The sequence below is a fragment of the Panulirus ornatus genome, chromosome 34 (assembly GCF_036320965.1).
Source record: "Panulirus ornatus isolate Po-2019 chromosome 34, ASM3632096v1, whole genome shotgun sequence".
Classification (NCBI taxonomy): domain Eukaryota; kingdom Metazoa; phylum Arthropoda; class Malacostraca; order Decapoda; family Palinuridae; genus Panulirus; species Panulirus ornatus.
This window is the reverse complement of record NC_092257.1, coordinates 13,786,514-13,805,741: the sequence shown is the minus strand read 5'-3', so window position 1 is coordinate 13,805,741 and position 19,228 is coordinate 13,786,514. Positions and strand designations below refer to the sequence as shown.

The 19,228-nt window shown below is 43.7% G+C and overlaps 1 protein-coding gene across 5 annotated transcripts in view; it reads left to right on the top strand.

Annotated features, from left to right (window-relative positions):
• Positions 1-19,228, top strand: part of LOC139759882 (cell adhesion molecule 2-like) — a 56,299-nt gene that overhangs the window by 31,852 nt on the left and 5,219 nt on the right. For all 5 annotated transcript variants that reach the window (XM_071682423.1, XM_071682419.1, XM_071682418.1 and 2 more), the window contains exons 3-6: positions 8,188-8,390; positions 16,738-16,873; positions 18,401-18,534; positions 18,691-18,916. In XM_071682423.1, coding sequence (XP_071538524.1) covers positions 8,188-8,390; positions 16,738-16,873; positions 18,401-18,534; positions 18,691-18,916 — 699 coding nt within the window. The remainder of the gene's footprint in view (positions 1-8,187; positions 8,391-16,737; positions 16,874-18,400; positions 18,535-18,690; positions 18,917-19,228) is intronic.

Below are 19,228 nucleotides of genomic sequence, written 5' to 3'. Positions count from 1 at the left end.
CTGCCCAGAGGCAGGCGACATGCCCAGCAGGTGTGTGTGTGTGTGTGTGTGTCCTGTCAGACTGGTCGATTTGGGGCAGATGCAGGTCCCCAAGCAGGTAGTGAGGTAAGGCAAGGCCGATACAGCCCCACTGAAGGTGGCGAAGTAAGGCAGGTCATATAAGATGACCCCTAACTTGCTTCTTCGAACGTCTGCTTAAAGGTGACACTATTCTTGACCTAGTCCTCACCACTGGCGGCATACTTGACCAACCCCGACCTGTGAGGGTAGGCGAGACCCTGGTAACCAGTGACCTCAAGGTAACTAAATTCGAGATGACATCCAGAGCAAGATTTCATGTCAGCGATAACAGAGTTTTGACCCGGGTTATATAGAGAGGGCAGACTTTGAGAGCATAAGGCACTGTAAGAATGGTAGTGACTGGATAATCATACTTGATGCTCGTACAGTTAAGGAGATTGTGGAGTAACCCAGACCAAAAAACCGAATCAAGTCTTACCGAAAACAAAGACAAAAGATTCTAAGAGTGGGCGTAAATCTATAACTTACTTGGATGACTTAAGGAATGAAACCATTTCGTCATGAGAATAGAAAGGAAATGTAAAGAAAACAGAAGACAATGAATATGGGTTGGGGAGCAGACCTTGGAGGAATTGCAGGGTTGGGGAGAGGGTCTTGTAGGGATTGTAGGGTTGGGGAGAGGGCCTTGTTGGGATTGTAGGGTAGGAGAAAGGGCCTTGAAGGGATTGTAGGGTGGAAGGGAGGCCTTAGAGGGAGTAGAAGGTGGAGAGAGACCCTTCTTACCATTCTCTCCCAACTTGAGGTATCTCAGTGTAGTTGACTTGGAAGAAAACTCCTCCCCAGCCACCATGTCTTGTGTTATCTGTCTTATCTGTGTCTCCATTTGTTTGTAATCTCGTTTGTCGTGTCTTATCTGGTCCTCCTTATTGCTCACTATCCCATCCTTCTTATGTCTTCTCCTTATCTCTCTACTACACACATATTTCCTTATGCATTCAATTTTATTTTAGTAGTTCACACATTACGTTTTCTTTTCATTCTTCCTATATTGTGGAATTTTTAGAAGATAACAATAATATTGTAGTTTTATTCTAAGTATTATACATGGTTCCTCCTTATCTGTATCGCTATCTCTCGTCATTCATTTGTTCTCTTTCTCTCTCTCGTTATTCTACATTTTACTTCCACTGTTGTTATTCACCACCCCTATTCTGTTACATTCTCTTACCCAATTCACCTCACCCCTCTCTTCCCCTAACCAATTTCATCTCCCCTTCCCTTCTCCATTACATTGTCTCTTTCCTTCCCTAATCTGTACAACATTCTCGCCCCCTAATCTCCTCCAGTTTTGAGCCTCACGTCTTTCACACAATGATCATATTCTAACCTGCTCAAACTTTTCCACCTCCTGTATTGAAAAAAAACCCCTCTGTGATCACATTCTACCTTATAAACTCACAATCGTATTCTGTTAATGTGTCCTCTCTCTCTCTCTCTCTCTCTCTCTCTCTCTCTCTCTCTCTCTCTCTCTCTCTCTCTCTCTCTCTCTCTAACTCTCTCTGGGGAAGAGAGAGAGAAAAAGTGGCCGGAATATAGATTAAAATCTGCGAATATTTTTAGCGTTGTATCCATATTAACTACATTACTCGCCGATTTATGATAATACATTATCCGTAGATTTATTCCACCTATAATCACACACACACACACATATATATATATATATATATATATATATATATATATATATATATATATATATATATATATATATAAGTGAACGCGTCAGAGTCTGGTATAGATGAATATGTGCGCACACACACACACGACCCCATACCATAATATCAAAAATAGAATGTTTACATATTATGCAAAATACCTTCCACACAGTTGCCCAGCATTTAGGGAAATCTAATTTCACCCAATTCTGTTCTGTCTTTAGTGGTGTTTACACCGGAATTTTTCACATTTATAAGTTATCCAATTATTCCAATGATTATTCACCGTTTATTTTACACTAGTTATTCGCGATAGCCAAGTGTCATTCATCGCGGTGTTGTATACAGTGTCCATCATTCTGTCATCAAGGTTTACTGAAGTTGGTTTATCTTAAAGAAAAGTTGACCACTGTTTTTAATCATCTATATTCGTCTTATCGTCTGTCAACCAGCCAGTCAAGGTTAATATAAATAAACCTTTTAGTGTGTCACTTATAGATCTGACATCGTAGTATAAGTAACCCGTAGATCAAATATTGTATTGTAAGTAACCCGGTCAAATATTGTAGTATAAGTAACCCGTACGTCAAATATTGTAGCACAGGTAACCTGTATATCAAATATTGAATTGCAAGTAACCCGTAGATCAAATATTGTATTGTGAGTAAACCGTAGGTCAAATATTATAGTATAAGTAACCAGTAGGTCAAATATTGTATCATAGGTAACCCGTCGATCAAATATTGAAGTATAAGTAACCCGTACATCAAAAAGTGACCCTTACAGGAGCGGGATAATGTTATGTTGGCTTTGATGTGTCCCTGTCGCTTCCTCGCCGTTTCTCATGTTTACAAAATTGGCTAATTATCCCAGAGAATAACAATATCCCCCCCGGGCTTCCCGCCAGATCCCTGCTGAATACATATATCTCTCTCTCTCCCTTGTGTGAAAGGGTAACGTCCGTCCGTCCGGGCCTTTTAGATAAATTTCATGGCGATTTTAGGGAAAAAAATCATTCTTCTTTTCATTACCCGTTTCATAATTCTCTTTGAATTTCAGTGAAGGCCCCGGCCTTGATGTGGATTTCTGTTCGTGATTGGAGCCTTAAACATTAAAAAAAAAAATGTATCCTCATGGGGTTAATGATAATGTTGTATGCCACTTACAAGATAATCTTATATCAGTTCTACATGAAACAGAGGTGTGGTCGGGTCCCATCTACTTTTGATCAGATCCTGGGCGAATTTGTATCCTCAACTTACGAAAGGGAATACAGTCTCGTTGGGGAACTCCTGGTTGTACAGAAGTCTATCACTGTCTTGCTGATGGTCATAGCGTAGCCTCGAAAAAGAAGCCACAGAAACACGACTTATCTATCTGTAGGTTGGTGGAAATCTAGCCTCAGTCCCACACTCCTCTGTCTATCATACACGACACTTGACAAGACATAACAAACATACTTCAATATTTTCTTCTATGCTTTTTTTTTTTTTCATCTTACTTTGTATTCCTTCAACATCTATGGCAGTACAGCCAACCAATGCTTCAACGGCGTCGATTCAGAGCGGCGCCGCTGATCGAACTGGGCTTGGCGGATCTCATGTCTTCCATAGCTACAGCTTCGTAGACCCGACACGTCTTCTATCTAGTCCCTAAAACACTCACGGTTTCCGTATCTTCCTTCTGTTGAACACCGTCTGTTCATACCTCCTCCGCTGATCTTTCTCTCCTCTCTGCAACCCAGACTGTCCAAGACTGCTTCCCTTCTGCACTTTCCTGTTCTCCATCGCATTCGCTTCAAGGATCGAAGTCGACTATAGTACCGAAAAGAAATTAAGAATGTTAATAGCCTCTTGGATCCCGAGTCTCCTACCTTATAGCCTCTTGAGTCTCCTACCTTATGGCCTCTTGAGCCTCCTACCTTTAATGCAATCTGGCTCAAGATCCCTCTACCCCTCTGTTACTTTTGCTTTTAAAAGAACGAAAAGAAGCACTTTTTTTTTTATAAAGTCTTGGGCGAATGGAACAGATTGACGACGCTGTGAATGTGTACAACATACGGGAAATTTAAAAAGTTTTATAACATAATGGGAAAACTTCAAGATCCGGGAGCCCAGCTAGTGTAGAACTTCCTCCCCGCGTAGTACAGAAAGGTGATTACATAAAGATAATTATATACACGTGAGGAAACTTACGGTAATCAACACATTTCGGTTCCATCGTGTGGGATGAAGATGTCTGGTTCCTGTGTAACTTGAGGGGAGGGGTGTGTGTCTGGTCTGGTCTGGTCTGTGGAATTTGAGGGTTACCCATTGCGTCCCCACTTAAGAAAACGGGTTTATGATATCAAGAAAATGGGTACTCATAAAACATGAGGAGTGGGTATTGCTTAAAACGTTCCCACGAAATGAGTACAGGACAATATGAGGAAGAGCAACAAAGACACCTTCTGGTTAAGCAGAGAGCGGCACTGGGGGGGAAAGGGGGGTTGAGCTCGACGCTGATGGTGTCCAGAAAAGAGAACGAAATGCAATTAAGAGGAAATTAAACATGGGCCAACAGTGCTGTAGAGCCGAGTCTGCTTCAAGACCAGTCTCTCTCTCTCTCTCTCTCTCTCTCTCTCTCTCTCTCTCTCTCTACTTTTATAACTCACATTGAAAGCATTTCTATCTTTATTCCTCAATGCTTCACGTGCCGTTGATCGATGTGTGTGTCGTCAGGGCTGACTTGAGAGGGATTCCATTCAATATTACTTCCTTGTTTACGCTGCTACTCGCTGTTACCTCTGACCTTGTTTGCACTGCTACCCCTGACCTTACTGACAGCGGTGCAAACTTGTTTACACTCGGTCTGCACTGTTAATACTACTGGGTGATGGAGGAGGAATACAAATGAATTCGAACACCACCGTACATACCACTGGGTGCCATACGAGGATGTTTATGTCACTGGAAGAGATCAGAACTCCATAAATTAATGTGATAGTAAAGACACTAAATATCTTTCGTGGGGGAAAAACCTGTTATCTTTATATAAGTAAAGAGGCGCACATAACATCAGTTTTGGATCCATATCAAATAAAAATACCAAGACTGTTCTTACACGTATCCACGGTAGTGGTTTCAACTTCTCTTTTAAATCATTCCATATGTCAACAATCCTCTTGTAGACAAAGTACGTCGCCTCTTTCGAGGTTAAAACGTTTGCTTACGGAGTAGTATCTTGTTGGTACAAGTGATAGCGGGCGTTCTAGCCTCTTCAGTAGCTTGTTAGGTCGATATAACCGATGCTTTTGATTATGTCGAGTACCAGCATTAGATCACATCCTGACCTTCGCTTTACTAAGCTTCATAGACTCACGTCTTTTACTCAGCTGTCATATGATTTGTCCCTCAGTCCAGGAAGCATCTTGGTATCTCGACGCTCTGCTCTCTCTCTCTCTCTCTCTCTCTCTCTCTCTCTCTCTCTCTCTCCACGTAGGGTGACTTAAAATGTCTCTCAGATGACAACACACACACACACACACACACACACAGTCTGTACTAACGGAGATGTGGAATGATGCAGTGTGTGCAGGAGGGAGCGTACCAGAGGAGCATTCCAGTGTACGCCGTGTGAGTTTACCTGCACAGGGAATAGACTGAACAAGAAACACACCCACGTATTTCTCTCTCTCTCTCTCTCTCTCTCTCTCTCTCTCTCTCTCTCTCTCGGCCGTTCACATCACGTCCTGTTGCTTGAGCGGCCAGTTTAAGAGATGCCGTCACATGCATAGCTAATGGACACGAGCCTGTACTGCTGTGCTGTGCTGTGCCAGGCTACCAGTCTCTATGACATGATCAGGGCGAAACGACGTAGGTCATCAAAAGGTTTTCTGAAGCTGGAGAATTCGAAGACCTTCGAATAAGGCAGCGATCTTGGCCTATCGGCGTTATTTTTCACGCATTTAAAAGGCTCTAGCCTCACAGAGGGGACTTTAAAAAAAAAAAAAACGAGATCGTGCATTATCTAGATGATAGATTTGTCTGTTAAGGGGAGATGTATTGTAGGTCAAGGTGGTTAAGAGGAGGTGGAAAAGCTCCATTGTCTATTCTGTGGGAGGGGTTAACCGGATCTTGAACTGGTTTGAAGACTGAGGTTTCCAGTGTCCGTGATGGTAGCATATGCGTCTATAGTGTCCAGGATGATGGTATAAAGGTAAGCAGTGTCCGTGATGGTTGTACGTAGGTCATAACGATATGTGGTCCTGTCATGTCCGTGATGGTTGTACGTCGATCATAACAATATGTGGTCCTGTCATGTCCGTGATGTGGTATACAGGTCCTCAGCGTCCGTGATAAATGTGATAGACTCCTTCTCAATGCGTCACACTCGGAGGGCTGTGAGCCAGCCTAAGTGTGACACCCCCTTGAGTATGACCCCCCAAAAAAACGTGACAATGGAGAGTACACTTTCTCTTTTATTCGTTATATTAACTGAGACGCCTGAATGCCCTAATCAAGACGACCTCATTAACAATATATATAATATATATATATATATATATATATATATTTTTTTTTTTTTTTTTTTTTTTTTCATACTATTCGCCATTTCCCGCGATAGCGAGGTAGCGTTAAGAACAGAGGACTGGGCCTTTGAGGGAATATCCTCACCTGGCCCCCTTCTCTGTTCCTTCTTTTGGAAAATTAAAAAAAAACGAGAGGGGAGGATTTCCAGCCCCCCGCTCCCTTCCCTTTTAGTCGCCTTCTACGACACGCAGGGAATACGTGGGAAGTATTCTTTCTCCCCTATCCCCAGGGATATATATATATATATATATATATATATATATATATATATATATATATATATATATATATATATATATATATATATATATATAATGTCACTAGGAAAATAATGTCATGAGATCGTGCGCTGCCACCAGAATCTACTGCGATGTCTCCAGATATGACATCCTCAACAAACATCATGATGTCACCAGAACGTATATAACTCCAAAGAAATGATAAAAAAAAAAGGCTGTTTTCAAAGCAAAAAAAAAAAAAAAAAATAGACTCGGTCCGTAAAAATAAGGGTGGGAAGCTTCGTCCAATCATTGCACCATCGTGTGTGAAGTGTTCGTTAAGTCAGAGCGGCAACATCAGCAAAATTCAGGCAGAAATACCAGTCGTGGACTGGAAGTGGGAGAAAAAATGGATCCGACCTACCCAGCCACCTCCGTAGCGGCCTAGATGCTCGCGTTAGTTTCCCCCCGTAGAGTTTTACGGTACAAATGACGGCCCTGGCCTAAACGATGCAATAGGGAGGGAGCTTGCTGGCCCCCCGGGAACAGAGATGGACCGGTCCAGCAGGAGTACTGGATGAACGGGACAGTGACCCCTGGAACAGGGATAGAACGGTCCAGCAGGAGTACCAGCAGAACGGAAGGGGCGAGTCTTACGGTCGTCCTGTGACCCGACTTTGCAGTCAGAGGCTCAAGAACGTCCCGTGACCCAACACTTGCAGGAGGGTGGTCCTAGAACATCCCGTGACCCGACCAACGCAGGAGAGGTCTTAGAACATCCCGTGACCAGACACGTATAGAGGGAATCCTGGGAAAGCCCCGTGATCCCAGCACTTGCAGGCGGGAGTCCTGGGAACATCCCGTGACCTGAGAATTCACACACACACACACACACACACACACACACACACGCATATGCCCGACCATCAAACGCCCTTTTTCTCTCGCCATTCCAACATTTCCTACTCAGTTGGAAGCAGATCTGCTGATACGCTTGTTTCACAAGCTTATCTCACCCGCATTTTCTTTTTTTCTTTTTTTACTCTTAAGCTTTTAAGCGTCGAGTTCACCCGCTCTGAAAACCGAATTCTTGAAATCGCATTAAGATCAACTTGGCCGAGTTTTAAGATCGTTTGGCCAAATTCGGTTCAGGGTCTCAACCCTACGGCAGTAGCGACACTATCTTCCTCCTCCAGGCTATGGTATCGGGATCCGATGTAATATCTGGACTTGAGGTTTAGTGTGGCATCGGGAAATTAGACAAAAATCGGACAGTATGGTAAAGGAGATTAAGATAAGCGGATATCAGTCGTTGAAATGGTTAAGATAAGGTGGCATGATAAACTAAGACAACAAGGACTAACTTACTGAAACGATTGTCATTTGTTTCCCCCAAAAGGAATCTTACCATTTTTTTACATCTCTATCTCTTTCCTTATGACAATACTACACTCACGTTACGTCGAGGAAGTCTAAAGGTGATTTTAATGATTTTTTTCCACTATATCTTAGAGAACGTCTTTTGGAAGACTCAAGGAAACGAGAAGGAGGAGGAGGAGGAGGAGGATCAAAGGTGTGTTGATTAGATTTTGTTTTTCCCAATATAAACATGAATGATTCACTCATGACGTCCTGTCTCCTCTCTCCCTCTCTTGCCAGGTGTGGCCATGAAGTGGGTCAGGTTCAGCGTGCCGTCCTGGGCTTCGCGAGGTGAGGACGCCGTTCTGACCTGCCAGTTTGACCTGGAGGGGGAGCGGCTGTACTCCGTCAAGTGGTACAAGGCTGGCAGGGAGTTCTACCGCTACGTCCCTGGTGACTGGCCTCCTCAGCAGGCCTTCGCCCACCACGGCATCACCGTCGACGTGAGTTGAACGCCACACACACACACACACACACACACACACACACACACTCACACACACACACACACACACCTCACACATACCCCACCACCCCTCCCCTGGAGAGAGAGAGAGAGAGAGAGAGAGAGAGAGAGAGAGAGAGAGAGAGAGAGAGAGAGAGAGAGAGAGAGAGAGAGAGGACGCATTTATGCGAGGTTTAAGCATCTCGTATGGCGAGATAGCCAGACCAGCCGCCACCCCAATGATCCGCTCTCTCTCTCTCTCTCTCTCTCTCTCTCTCTCTCTCTCTGCCCACACCCAATCACCATACCACCACCACCACGACCCCGGATCACCTCCACCCGTCGCGGGCGGCGTGACCTGCGTCACGTTAACTGTGTGACAAGGTACGCCCCTACCTCACCTCACAGGACCTGCTCCCTTCGACGTGCCTTCTACACTCTAATTCAAAAGTCTACCATGACAGTACATTGTCTTGTACTTTACGTAGCCGAAAAAAAAGGCTTTTGGAACAAGGAATATGGAATGAAGACCTGGAGCAGTAAATGACAAGACAGAATTTATAGTCACACACACAGTCTACATATAATTCCCATCACCAGCCATTACTGAACATAACAATATGCTGTTTACATAGATGGTGTGTGTGTGTGTGTGTGTGTGTGTGTGTGTGTGTGTAATACCTACTTACATTGTTCAGGAAGAGGTAGCCCGACACGCGGTGGGACCCCATCTTTTACAGAACTTTCTGTACTTTTTTTTACAACTCTTTAAATTCGAATGCTCTCCACATCCACAATCTTATGACAGGTTATTCCGTCTATGTGCTACTCTCATACTATAATGTAATTGTTTACATCTTTTTTATCAAGTCTCTCGTTTACTTTCATGTTATGACCTGTGGGTTAACTCATCCCTGCACCCTTCGAAGAACTGTTCATTGCCTAAGTCATCGCACTTGTTTAAAAACGTTCAAGTCGCCACTCACTCTTCTTTCTTCCATGATGGGCAAATCTAAGGCACTTAGCCTTTACCTACATCCTCAACTCCTTTCCTACTGGTTGTTGTGCCGGAGGGAGAGGTGGAGTGGGAGATGCCTAAGGCTGGGCTATTCTGTCTTTATCTGTAACCAGATTAGGAATTTAAGACACTACTGCTGTCCTCCAGTAAATATTGAGGACCATCATATCTCTTGTTATCTGTGTGTTCCATGTAGCCTTATCTACGTGCTAACAAGGGGCGGGTTGTTGACAAGGGTGATATGGCACACCACTTGATGATAAGGATGACCTCTAACAATACCTGGTGATAGGGGTGACCTGTTGTTATAGGGGTGACCTGTTACAGTAGCTGGTGACGAGAATGACCTAGGTCACACTACCTGGTGGGAAGACAATTAGGCAAATGGTGAGGCGTTGGGTCAAGTTCCTGTCCACACAGGAGGTTCTCGGAGCCGGCCCTAACGTTGCTCTGTCCTCGACATCTACGAACAGCCAAATGCATCATGGAAACAAGTATGGTGGTGTCTACTTCGTAAACACAACATACAGACTCGAAAAAACCATCCTCGGGGCAGTTGATTTATATATATATATATATATATATATATATATATATATATATATATATATATATATATATATATATATATATATATATATATATTTTCATAATATATTTCAAGTCAGGTGACACGAATCCTGAACATGTTCATGTTTTATATGAAATTTTTGCCACATCGGGGGAAAAAAAACATTCAACATAATCGTACCGCTAAAAAAAAAAGTTGCGAACATTTCGGATTGCGGTGCATACAAGTTCAGTCATTTAATTAATATGTAAATAATATGAATTTTCATTTAGACCCAGGGTGACTTAATCCTTGCGTCCCCCCCTCTCCCCCGCTTACCCCCATCCTGGACACTGTGGGCCAACATTCCTTCGTCTTGGTTTTACAATGGAAAAAAAACCCTCTGAAAATGTGTTTATAAACGGAGGCCAAGAGTTTGGTAAACTGCAAGCGGGAATAAGGTTTAAGGAATGAAAATCAAGTCTGGGATAATTCACTGTCTGTTGGGCGGACAGCCACCAGACCAACATCCTGCACTGTAAATATGGCATCGTGTTCACTATAAGTCTGGCACTGTTCACTGTAAGTCTGGCATCATTCACTGTAAGTCTGGCATCATTCACTGTAAGTCTGACATCATTCGCTATAAGTCTGGCACTGTTCACTGCGAGTCTAGGATCATTTCACTGTAAGTCTGGCACTGTTCACTGAGAGTCTAGCATCATTTCATTGTAAGTCTGGCACTGTTCCCTGAGAGTCTAGCATCACTTCACTGTAAGTCTGGCATCATTTAGAATGTAAATAACAACAACACTGTAGCTACAGTGTCTGCTTAACAAGCTGGACTGTCAAGGGTCGTAATGAAGCCTTCGTCCAGGCAACATTGGTCCTTACGATGTTCTACAATAACGGCTGGAATCGTGGCTGACCCATGAATTAATCCTCAACTCGTTTTCCTGTTTTTTTTTTTCCTACCCAGTTGGTACGTCACAACAGGATAATTATCATGATAATGACACCAGTTACACTTTCAGCGTCTGGGAGTCATTATGATCCAACACTTGGGGCAAGGATGGCGGTCGCTTCTAGTTCTTCACGTTAGGAATTCCACCCATAGGATCAGCGAAAGGCTAAGATGTATAGCCTTCATCCACCCAGGTCTCCCACACTTTGTTAAGAAATAGCGTGAATATTATCTGACGACTCATGTTAATCTGCTGTATATAGATTATCATGATAATCTGTCGGATACAGATGTATTATCATCGTGAAATTTAACCTGAGCACGGTTGAAACAAGAGGTGTTAACACACACACACACACACACACACACACACACACACACACACCCACGTCGTCTCGTCTAACCTAAGTCGTGACAGATTATTATCAATGATGATAATGATAATGAAAATAATAATGATAATGATGATAATAACACAATCTTGATAAAAACGTCTCACTGCTTCTAGCAGCTTTCCTCCCACACCATATCTTCTTAAGACCCTCCTCAAGGCATCTCTATCAACCCTATCATATTATCTCTCCAAATCCATAAATGCCCATCACAAATACCCAAAGTTAAGAGGTGTAGGAAAAGAAACTGAGAAGACAAAGATAGTCATTTATCAATGTCTTTCTGATTCAACACCCTGCATCCTGACCTAACTTATTCTTATATACGGTGTGTATTACAAGGTGAACATAGAAAGAAGACTTTTCATCATATTTCGTACAGTTTGGATGAATGGCACAATTGTCAAAAACATTCAGCGCCTGTTTTACATATCAGAATTGTAATGCTAACATTCACATAAGTTAACAGTATTCAATCAGTGCGAGGAAAGGCTCAGTGCACATGTATGATTGTTGTTATGACTAGAGTATTACCGATATATATATATATATATATATATATATATATATATATATATATATATATATATATATATATATATATATATATGCTATACAGACCTTTACTAACATTCACGTTTCAGTTTTTTGTGTGCTTGATGAGATCTGAAATCTCTCTTGATCACAGAGTTACAGGTTCGAATTGACCAGATCGATACACTTGCCCTTATATTAACGTGAAAAAACAAGGCATTAGAAACCTATTCATTTTCCTATACAGTATCTATATTACTCAAATTTAACACACATCCTCACTAGCCTGTCCAATATGAAAATTATTACAGCTTTTGCAAAGTATTCTATAAACACATCCCGCAGAATTTTCTGACGAGTCTTTGATTAGAATATTCCTAATAGTACTGGCATTTGCTAATGGCTACATTCACATTTAAGACTGAGTAAGTGTGGCAATAAAGGAAAATTATCCTTAGATGACAAAATTAAGAGATTCTTGGCATCTCGGGGAAACTTGGGATTATCATTGCAAAATGTTTCTTTGTCTAGATAATGATAATTATAATTAGATGATAATGATAATATATGGTAATAACTGTAATGATAATGATTTTTATCAGAACAACAGAATGGGGTTTCACCAATATAAACCTCGTATTTCTTATCCTTCAAGACTACACACCATCTCACCATTATCTTAAGGACTGATAAAATCCACTTTGAAAATTCAGGACAATTTTGTGGCTTCCACTTATGCAAACATCCCAGTGGGGTGGGGTGAGGAGGGAAGCTGAGCACCTCAACACATGTCTGATAAAAAAGATGTTTTTACAGGATAAGTGAAATGTCCAAAGAGTTAAATTCTGCTTTGTTTTACATTCATTACTTGAGGGGGGTGGGGGGGGAGGAACGGGTGTGGTGACGGCTCGTAGCTGTGGGGTTAAATGTGACGGGTGAGGTGTGACGGACGAGGAATGATGGAAGAAAAAAAAAAGAGTGACGACTGAGTAAGAATGAGTAAAGCAAAAGTGGGAAGTAATTTTTCATCCTTATCCCCACAGGGATATATATATATATATATATATATATATATATATATATATATATATATATATATATATATATATATATATATATATATTGCTGCTACCACACTACAGTTTTGTAAGTACTTAACTTGAAAAAAGAAAACAAGTACATACCAAAAAGTATTAAAAAATTCTTCTCTCTAACAAGCCTGAGTAATTATTCCTATTACTCATCACACAAGGTATACGAGTAATATACTTCATGCAATACACACCAGCCCGAAAAAATACACAGACCCCCGAATACAAGGGAAGTATAATTACCCATCTGTTTTGGACGACTTTTAATTATGAGTCTGCGTTCTGCTTTTTAAGCTGACGTTCTGGTGGTGGTCCGACACATTATGGTAGTAACTGAGGTGTGTAACATCATTAATACGAGGCATTAAAGCTTATTAGAGTACGTAACATCCTCAGCGAGAGGCATCAAGTGTTACTATGGTATATACCATCCTTAGCGAGAGGCATGGAGGTGTCTCTATAGCGTATAACTTTCTCAGCATGAGGCATTAGGTGTGACCACAGAATGCAGCTTCCTCAGGACGAGGCATTAAATGTTACTATAGCACATAACTTCCTCAGCACGAGGCATCAGATGTTACAACCGTACATAACTTCCTCAGCACGAGGCATTAGATGTTACTACCGTACATAACTTCCTCAGCACGAGGCATTAGATGTTACTACCGTCATATAGCTTCCTCAGCACGAGGCATTACAGGCGCCATACTAATGTCTCCTGTTACCTAAGTCGACCACGATAACTGCATTTGGTTTACGACGCACGATGTGCCATCTTGTCTCGGTGTTCCGCTCAGCCAACACAATCGTGAGTGTTGACCTTCAGCGTTGGGCAATCACCTGACCACGGGTCAGCCTGGGGTCACGATAACCCGTATTTGCCCACCGCCTTTATTGGCTTTTGATCGACGCTATAAACTCGTGGCCGAATCCAAAGCGGGTGTGTGCGCGGGTTGGTGGTAGCGCACAGGCCGACAGTGCTGTCCCCGGCGAGGTCACACACACACACACACACACACACGCAGCGGCAGGCCAGCCCGACCAGGCATACGAGGTCCTCATTATACGGCGCTCTTCGCGGGGGTGTGATGGTCGTAGGTCATCATCCTGTCTCCCTCAGCGTTGCTCGTACCGGCGACCTGTTATACCAAGCTTCACCTGCCGCACCGTCGTGACATGTGCACATCCAGGCGGGAAGTGCTTCTTAAGTCTCCTGGAAGTGCTGGAACGACGCGAGGTCTCTGAGAAGTGCTTCTTAAGTCTCCTGGAAGTGCTGGAAGACGTGAGGTCTCTGGGAAGTGCTTCATATGTCTCCTGGAAGTGCTGGAACGACGCGAGGTCTCTGAGGGCGCGGCAAGACCATGACACGAGTCTCTCCAGGTACTTGAAGGAAGAACATGATACGAGTGTCTCCTGGGGCTGCAGGGGTTCGATTTTAAATCGCGTGTCTCCTGGGGCTGCAGGAGTTCGATTTTGAATCGCTTTGAGTACCATGACTACACGACGGAGGTAGGTGTGAGAGAGAGAGGATGGGAAGAAGACGAACTCGTGAACATCTCATACAACCTCAACTCCTATGGTTGGTCCTATGCCGGTTCAAAAACGTTTGTCTTTGGCCATAACTGCTGTGGAGACCCAGAGAAGGACGTCGCTCCCTAGCGAGCGATACGGGCAACGATAAAGCTTATGAAATTATTAAAACAAGGGTCTGTCTGTCTGTTGTCTCCCTGATGACCTACATCCGACGAGGGTCGAACATCTCGTTCAACTCGGATCGAGTCTCCAGTGACACTGGGTAACTCGAGGAACTTTTAAAGATTCAGACTGCTCAAGAAAGTTCACAAGAGCTTCAGTCTGCTCGAGAAAGTTCCAAGTTTATACACACACACACACACACACATATATATATATATATATATATATATATATATATATATATATATATATATATATATATATATATATATATATATGTACTGAGAGATCTTAAAGTAAAGAGGCACACTCCTGGGAAGCGCATTACATCGCTCACCAACTCCCTCCTGACGCGTATGGATCTCCTCAGAAAAAAGTCTTAAATTCTTTTTAGTTAGAGGCGCTTCTACGCCATGACCCATGCCTTGGTGGAGCCAGGACCTCCTTGTTCCTGCCCTTTGTTTCTCCTCCACTCCTGGGTTAATCCTCTCTGTCTGCGCTCCTGAAGGTGGCAGAGATCCATCTGCCAGTGTGGTTTCTGGCTCCCTGTGGTGGCAGATATCGGGAAGCCACCTTCAGGAGCCACTAACAGGAGAGATGGGTAGTGTGAGGACTGGGAACCTGGATGTTCTAGCTTTGAGTGAAACAAAGCTTGAAGCTAAAGTGGAAGAATGGTTTGGGAATGTCTTAGAGGTAAAGTCAAGGTGGGGTTTGTGTGAGGACGAGAGCTTGGGAAGGGGTGGTAGCATGGCTGCTGCGAGAGCCATTTTCCAAGCCAGACTCGAGGGGGATATCACCCAAATCTACTTGAGTATGTGTGTCACATGGCATTCATACTAGGCGTTCAACTGGATATGGAATCATACAACCAAGACTTCGAACTGCCATTCGGCTTAGGATGCTAGCCCTGGACGTGGACGAGAATGTGTGTGTGTGTGTGTGTGTGTGTGTGTGTGTGTGTGTGTGTGTGTGTGTGTGTGATCATCCGCGCCACAACCCAGGGTCTGGAGGAGTCTAGGTGACCAAAGGCTTCAACGGAGACATCCCTCGCTGCTACCTCGGATCTTATCTGGAATTACTGGCGCTACTGCGTACCCAAGTGAGAGAGAGAGAGAGAGAGAGAGAGAGAGAGAGAGAGAGAGAGAGAGAGAGAGAGAGAGAGAGAGAGAGAGAGAGAGCATCTCTGCCAGGAATACACAGCCCAGAACGCACAAGTCAAACACTCCGGCAGTGATGCATTACTAAATTTGTTCCGCCAAATAAATCGCGATTTAGTTACAGCTTCAGGATCGCGATGGGCTCAAGTTGCCCCACTCCCCACTCCCCAGTCCCCTCCTCACCCACCCACTCGGACCATGCTCACCCACCCCCAGCCACCTACAACCCCACACCATGACTCACCCACACAACACCCCTCCGTCTCACCACTGAATATCAATATTAGTTCTGTGTCATGGTTGACGTAATAAGTAGATACTTAACTCATTTTACTAAATGAGTAAAATAGAAAAATTGGCATTTGATTTCTAAAACTCATTCTATAAAGTACCACACAAAAAGGTGTTTGGTTACACTCAAGGTCACGAGCACAGGAATTCGACTTTGCGAGTAGAGAACAGACCAGATTGTAGGTTGAAAACGAGTGGCACTGAACAGGAAAGCATCCAACAGGGTGTCAGCGTGACAAGCGCCTTACCACAAGGATCTTTTCTAGGAGCTGCTACCAGGACAGAAGACTATCTCAGTGAGAGGGAACAGAGGAACGCAATGTTGGAGGAACCTCTTTCAAATGGCTCGAGGTGAACAACGGAGAGACAAGGTTCTCTTCTAGGACCATCACAATTTTCAACCCACGTAAATGTCTCGCCTGAATATGTTTGCAGATGATGCAGAAATATTTACTTCAACATCTACCCACGCCCTCTACCACACCGCCACCACCCTCCTATACCATAACCACCATCATCCACACCAACATCACCATCACCATCCACCACAACCCTCACTACCACCACTTACATGCATCGCCTCAAGGGTCTCTTCTCCATCTTGCCAAGCGGCTGTTGTGTGAGCACTAACGCTGTTGGGTGGTTGGCTGCAGGTGTCGCAGAGCAACCACGAGACGGTGACGCTGAGGGAAGTCACCCTGGAGGCGGACGGACGCTACAAGTGTGAGGTCCTCACCGAGGCGCCGCTCTTCCGGACCCTCGTCAAATCCGCCGCCATGCACGTCGTCGGTGAGTACCCATGGTAGGATGAAGGGCTTGGGCTGAGGGAGGGGAGCTCAGGGAAGGGGTGGGGCTGATGGTACAACCAGAGGCATGACCTGAGGAGGGGGGTAAGCAGACTAGAGACGAGATGGCGGCTAAGTTTTGGGAGATTCAAGAGTCTGCTGGGGCAGTGCCCCTAGAACGTGGATGACAGTCAGCGGTACCTGAACATGAACCTTAAAAAACTCGAACACTGATCGAGGGTTCGAACAGATTGAACACTTCCCTCACTTTGAGTGTCAGTGTTCTCTATAACAACCCATAACTTAAAGAACAAATATAGGAAAGTTCCGGGAACCTCTTTTACTACAGTGCAGGTCAATGTCTACAAGACTAAACTCCCCTTACTTCCTTAACCAGCTATAGCCATTCCGGCACAGTGGACTTGCATAGCACTCTATGATTCACAATACATTTCGAACTGGAACAAATTATGAACACTCATCGCATATGCAAAAGCATTTTGGGTCGGAAATGACGCGTTAAATAATGTTATATTATTTATCACTCCCCAGTGATGGACATAATGGCCATATGCAAACATTTAATTAAATAATAATGGAATGCAACTTTACATATATATATATATATATATATATATATATATATATATATATATATATATATATATATATATATATATATAGAGAGAGAGAGAGAGAGAGAGAGAGAGAGGAGTTCAGTCAGTTGACATCACTTCGCCCCTTGTATAACACATCATTCCAATTCACACTATCCCGAGCACGCTTCACACCCTCCCGGACTCCGGCCTTCATGAACTTGTATCACAAATGAAAAGAAGTCGAGCTTGTATCACTGGGAGTAAAGTCTCGTCAAAAGAAGTTTTCACTCTAAACGAGTCCACATGTCCCTGCTACTGGAAGTAGTGCAACTTTGGGTTGCAAGCTGCAATATATATATATATATATATATATATATATATATATATATATATATATATATATATATATATATATATATATATTTTGCAGCTTGCCGTACCACTGAATATTGCCACTGTCAGCTGTGCCAATTTTAGGAAAGACAAACGGTCACTAACGGCAGACCGAGGGACAAAAATTGGATATCTTGAAACTGATGGCTTTAATACCGGTAAGAAGCACCTCGCATATACATACCGCAGTGACTGCTGGTGTCGGGGAGTTAAGATTAGGGTGTAGTCAAGATGAGAGTGTAGTTAGAATAGTGTAGTCATATTGAGGGTGTAGTGATGATGATGAGGATATAGCGAAGATGGCCTTTGGCCTGACTGGTGAGCGTGTAGTGAAGGTAGAGATGTAGTGAAGATGAGGTCGTAGTGAAGACGGCCAGTGTAGTAAAAACACGTTCATCATAGGCATAGTGAAGACGACAGCAATGGTCTATTCCTCCGTTGAACGATGGGTCTTTCCTTCTGACACACGTTGGCTTACATGGGTCGTAGTATTCGTTCCCTCTTATCCACTGGAATGATAACAATTGTGTCTCCTGCAGAGCTGCCCCAGGGTTCTCCATACGTGACTGGTGGCGAGCTGGAGTACAACTTGGGAGACATTGTCAACCTGACGTGTACCGCCCCGAGGTCCATACCCCCAGCCACTCTCACCTGGTACATCAACGACCAGGAGGTAGGTACCTGGCCTGTAGTCACCTCCTAAGGGTCATTTCCAGGTGACCTGAATCATTACGGGGTAAATATCTTTCCACTAACAGCCATCTTGAGGCGATGTGGATGATAGTAGTAGGGCGAGGCTTTAGCTAACTCTTTCTCTGGCCTGCCGCAGGCGCCGCAAGACTATTTGGTGCAATATCCGGCCACTGTGGACCAGAGTGGAAGGTACGAGGCGCAGCTGGGGCTACAGTTCCGGGCGGAGCGATGGCACTTCGTGGACGATCGGGTGACCCTGCGATGCACCGCCTCCATTCACCGCTTGTACGAGGAGGAGGTCCACCACAGCGGTGTCGTCGTCCACCCCCTCGTACCAGCACTCTTCGAGGACCAGACAGCAGGTGGGTTCCTTGTCCCTTTGTCCATAATGACAATCAGGCTACACTATCTACCACAGTGACTCATGAAGCCTCACTCCTTCGCCCGATCCATTCCTCTGCTTCTTATATTTCCTCTTGAGTATGTCCTCTGCCCTTAACCTACCTCAACGACCCCATATTCCAGTATACATGTGATGGCTGATGAATAACATATTCAATAAACGACCCTCAGGAACATGTTATATAGAATAAAATCTACAACAAATTCAAAGTAATTTTCTTGATATAGCCACAGCTAAAAAGTGGCTTGACATGTCCAGGGGCATGATCCTC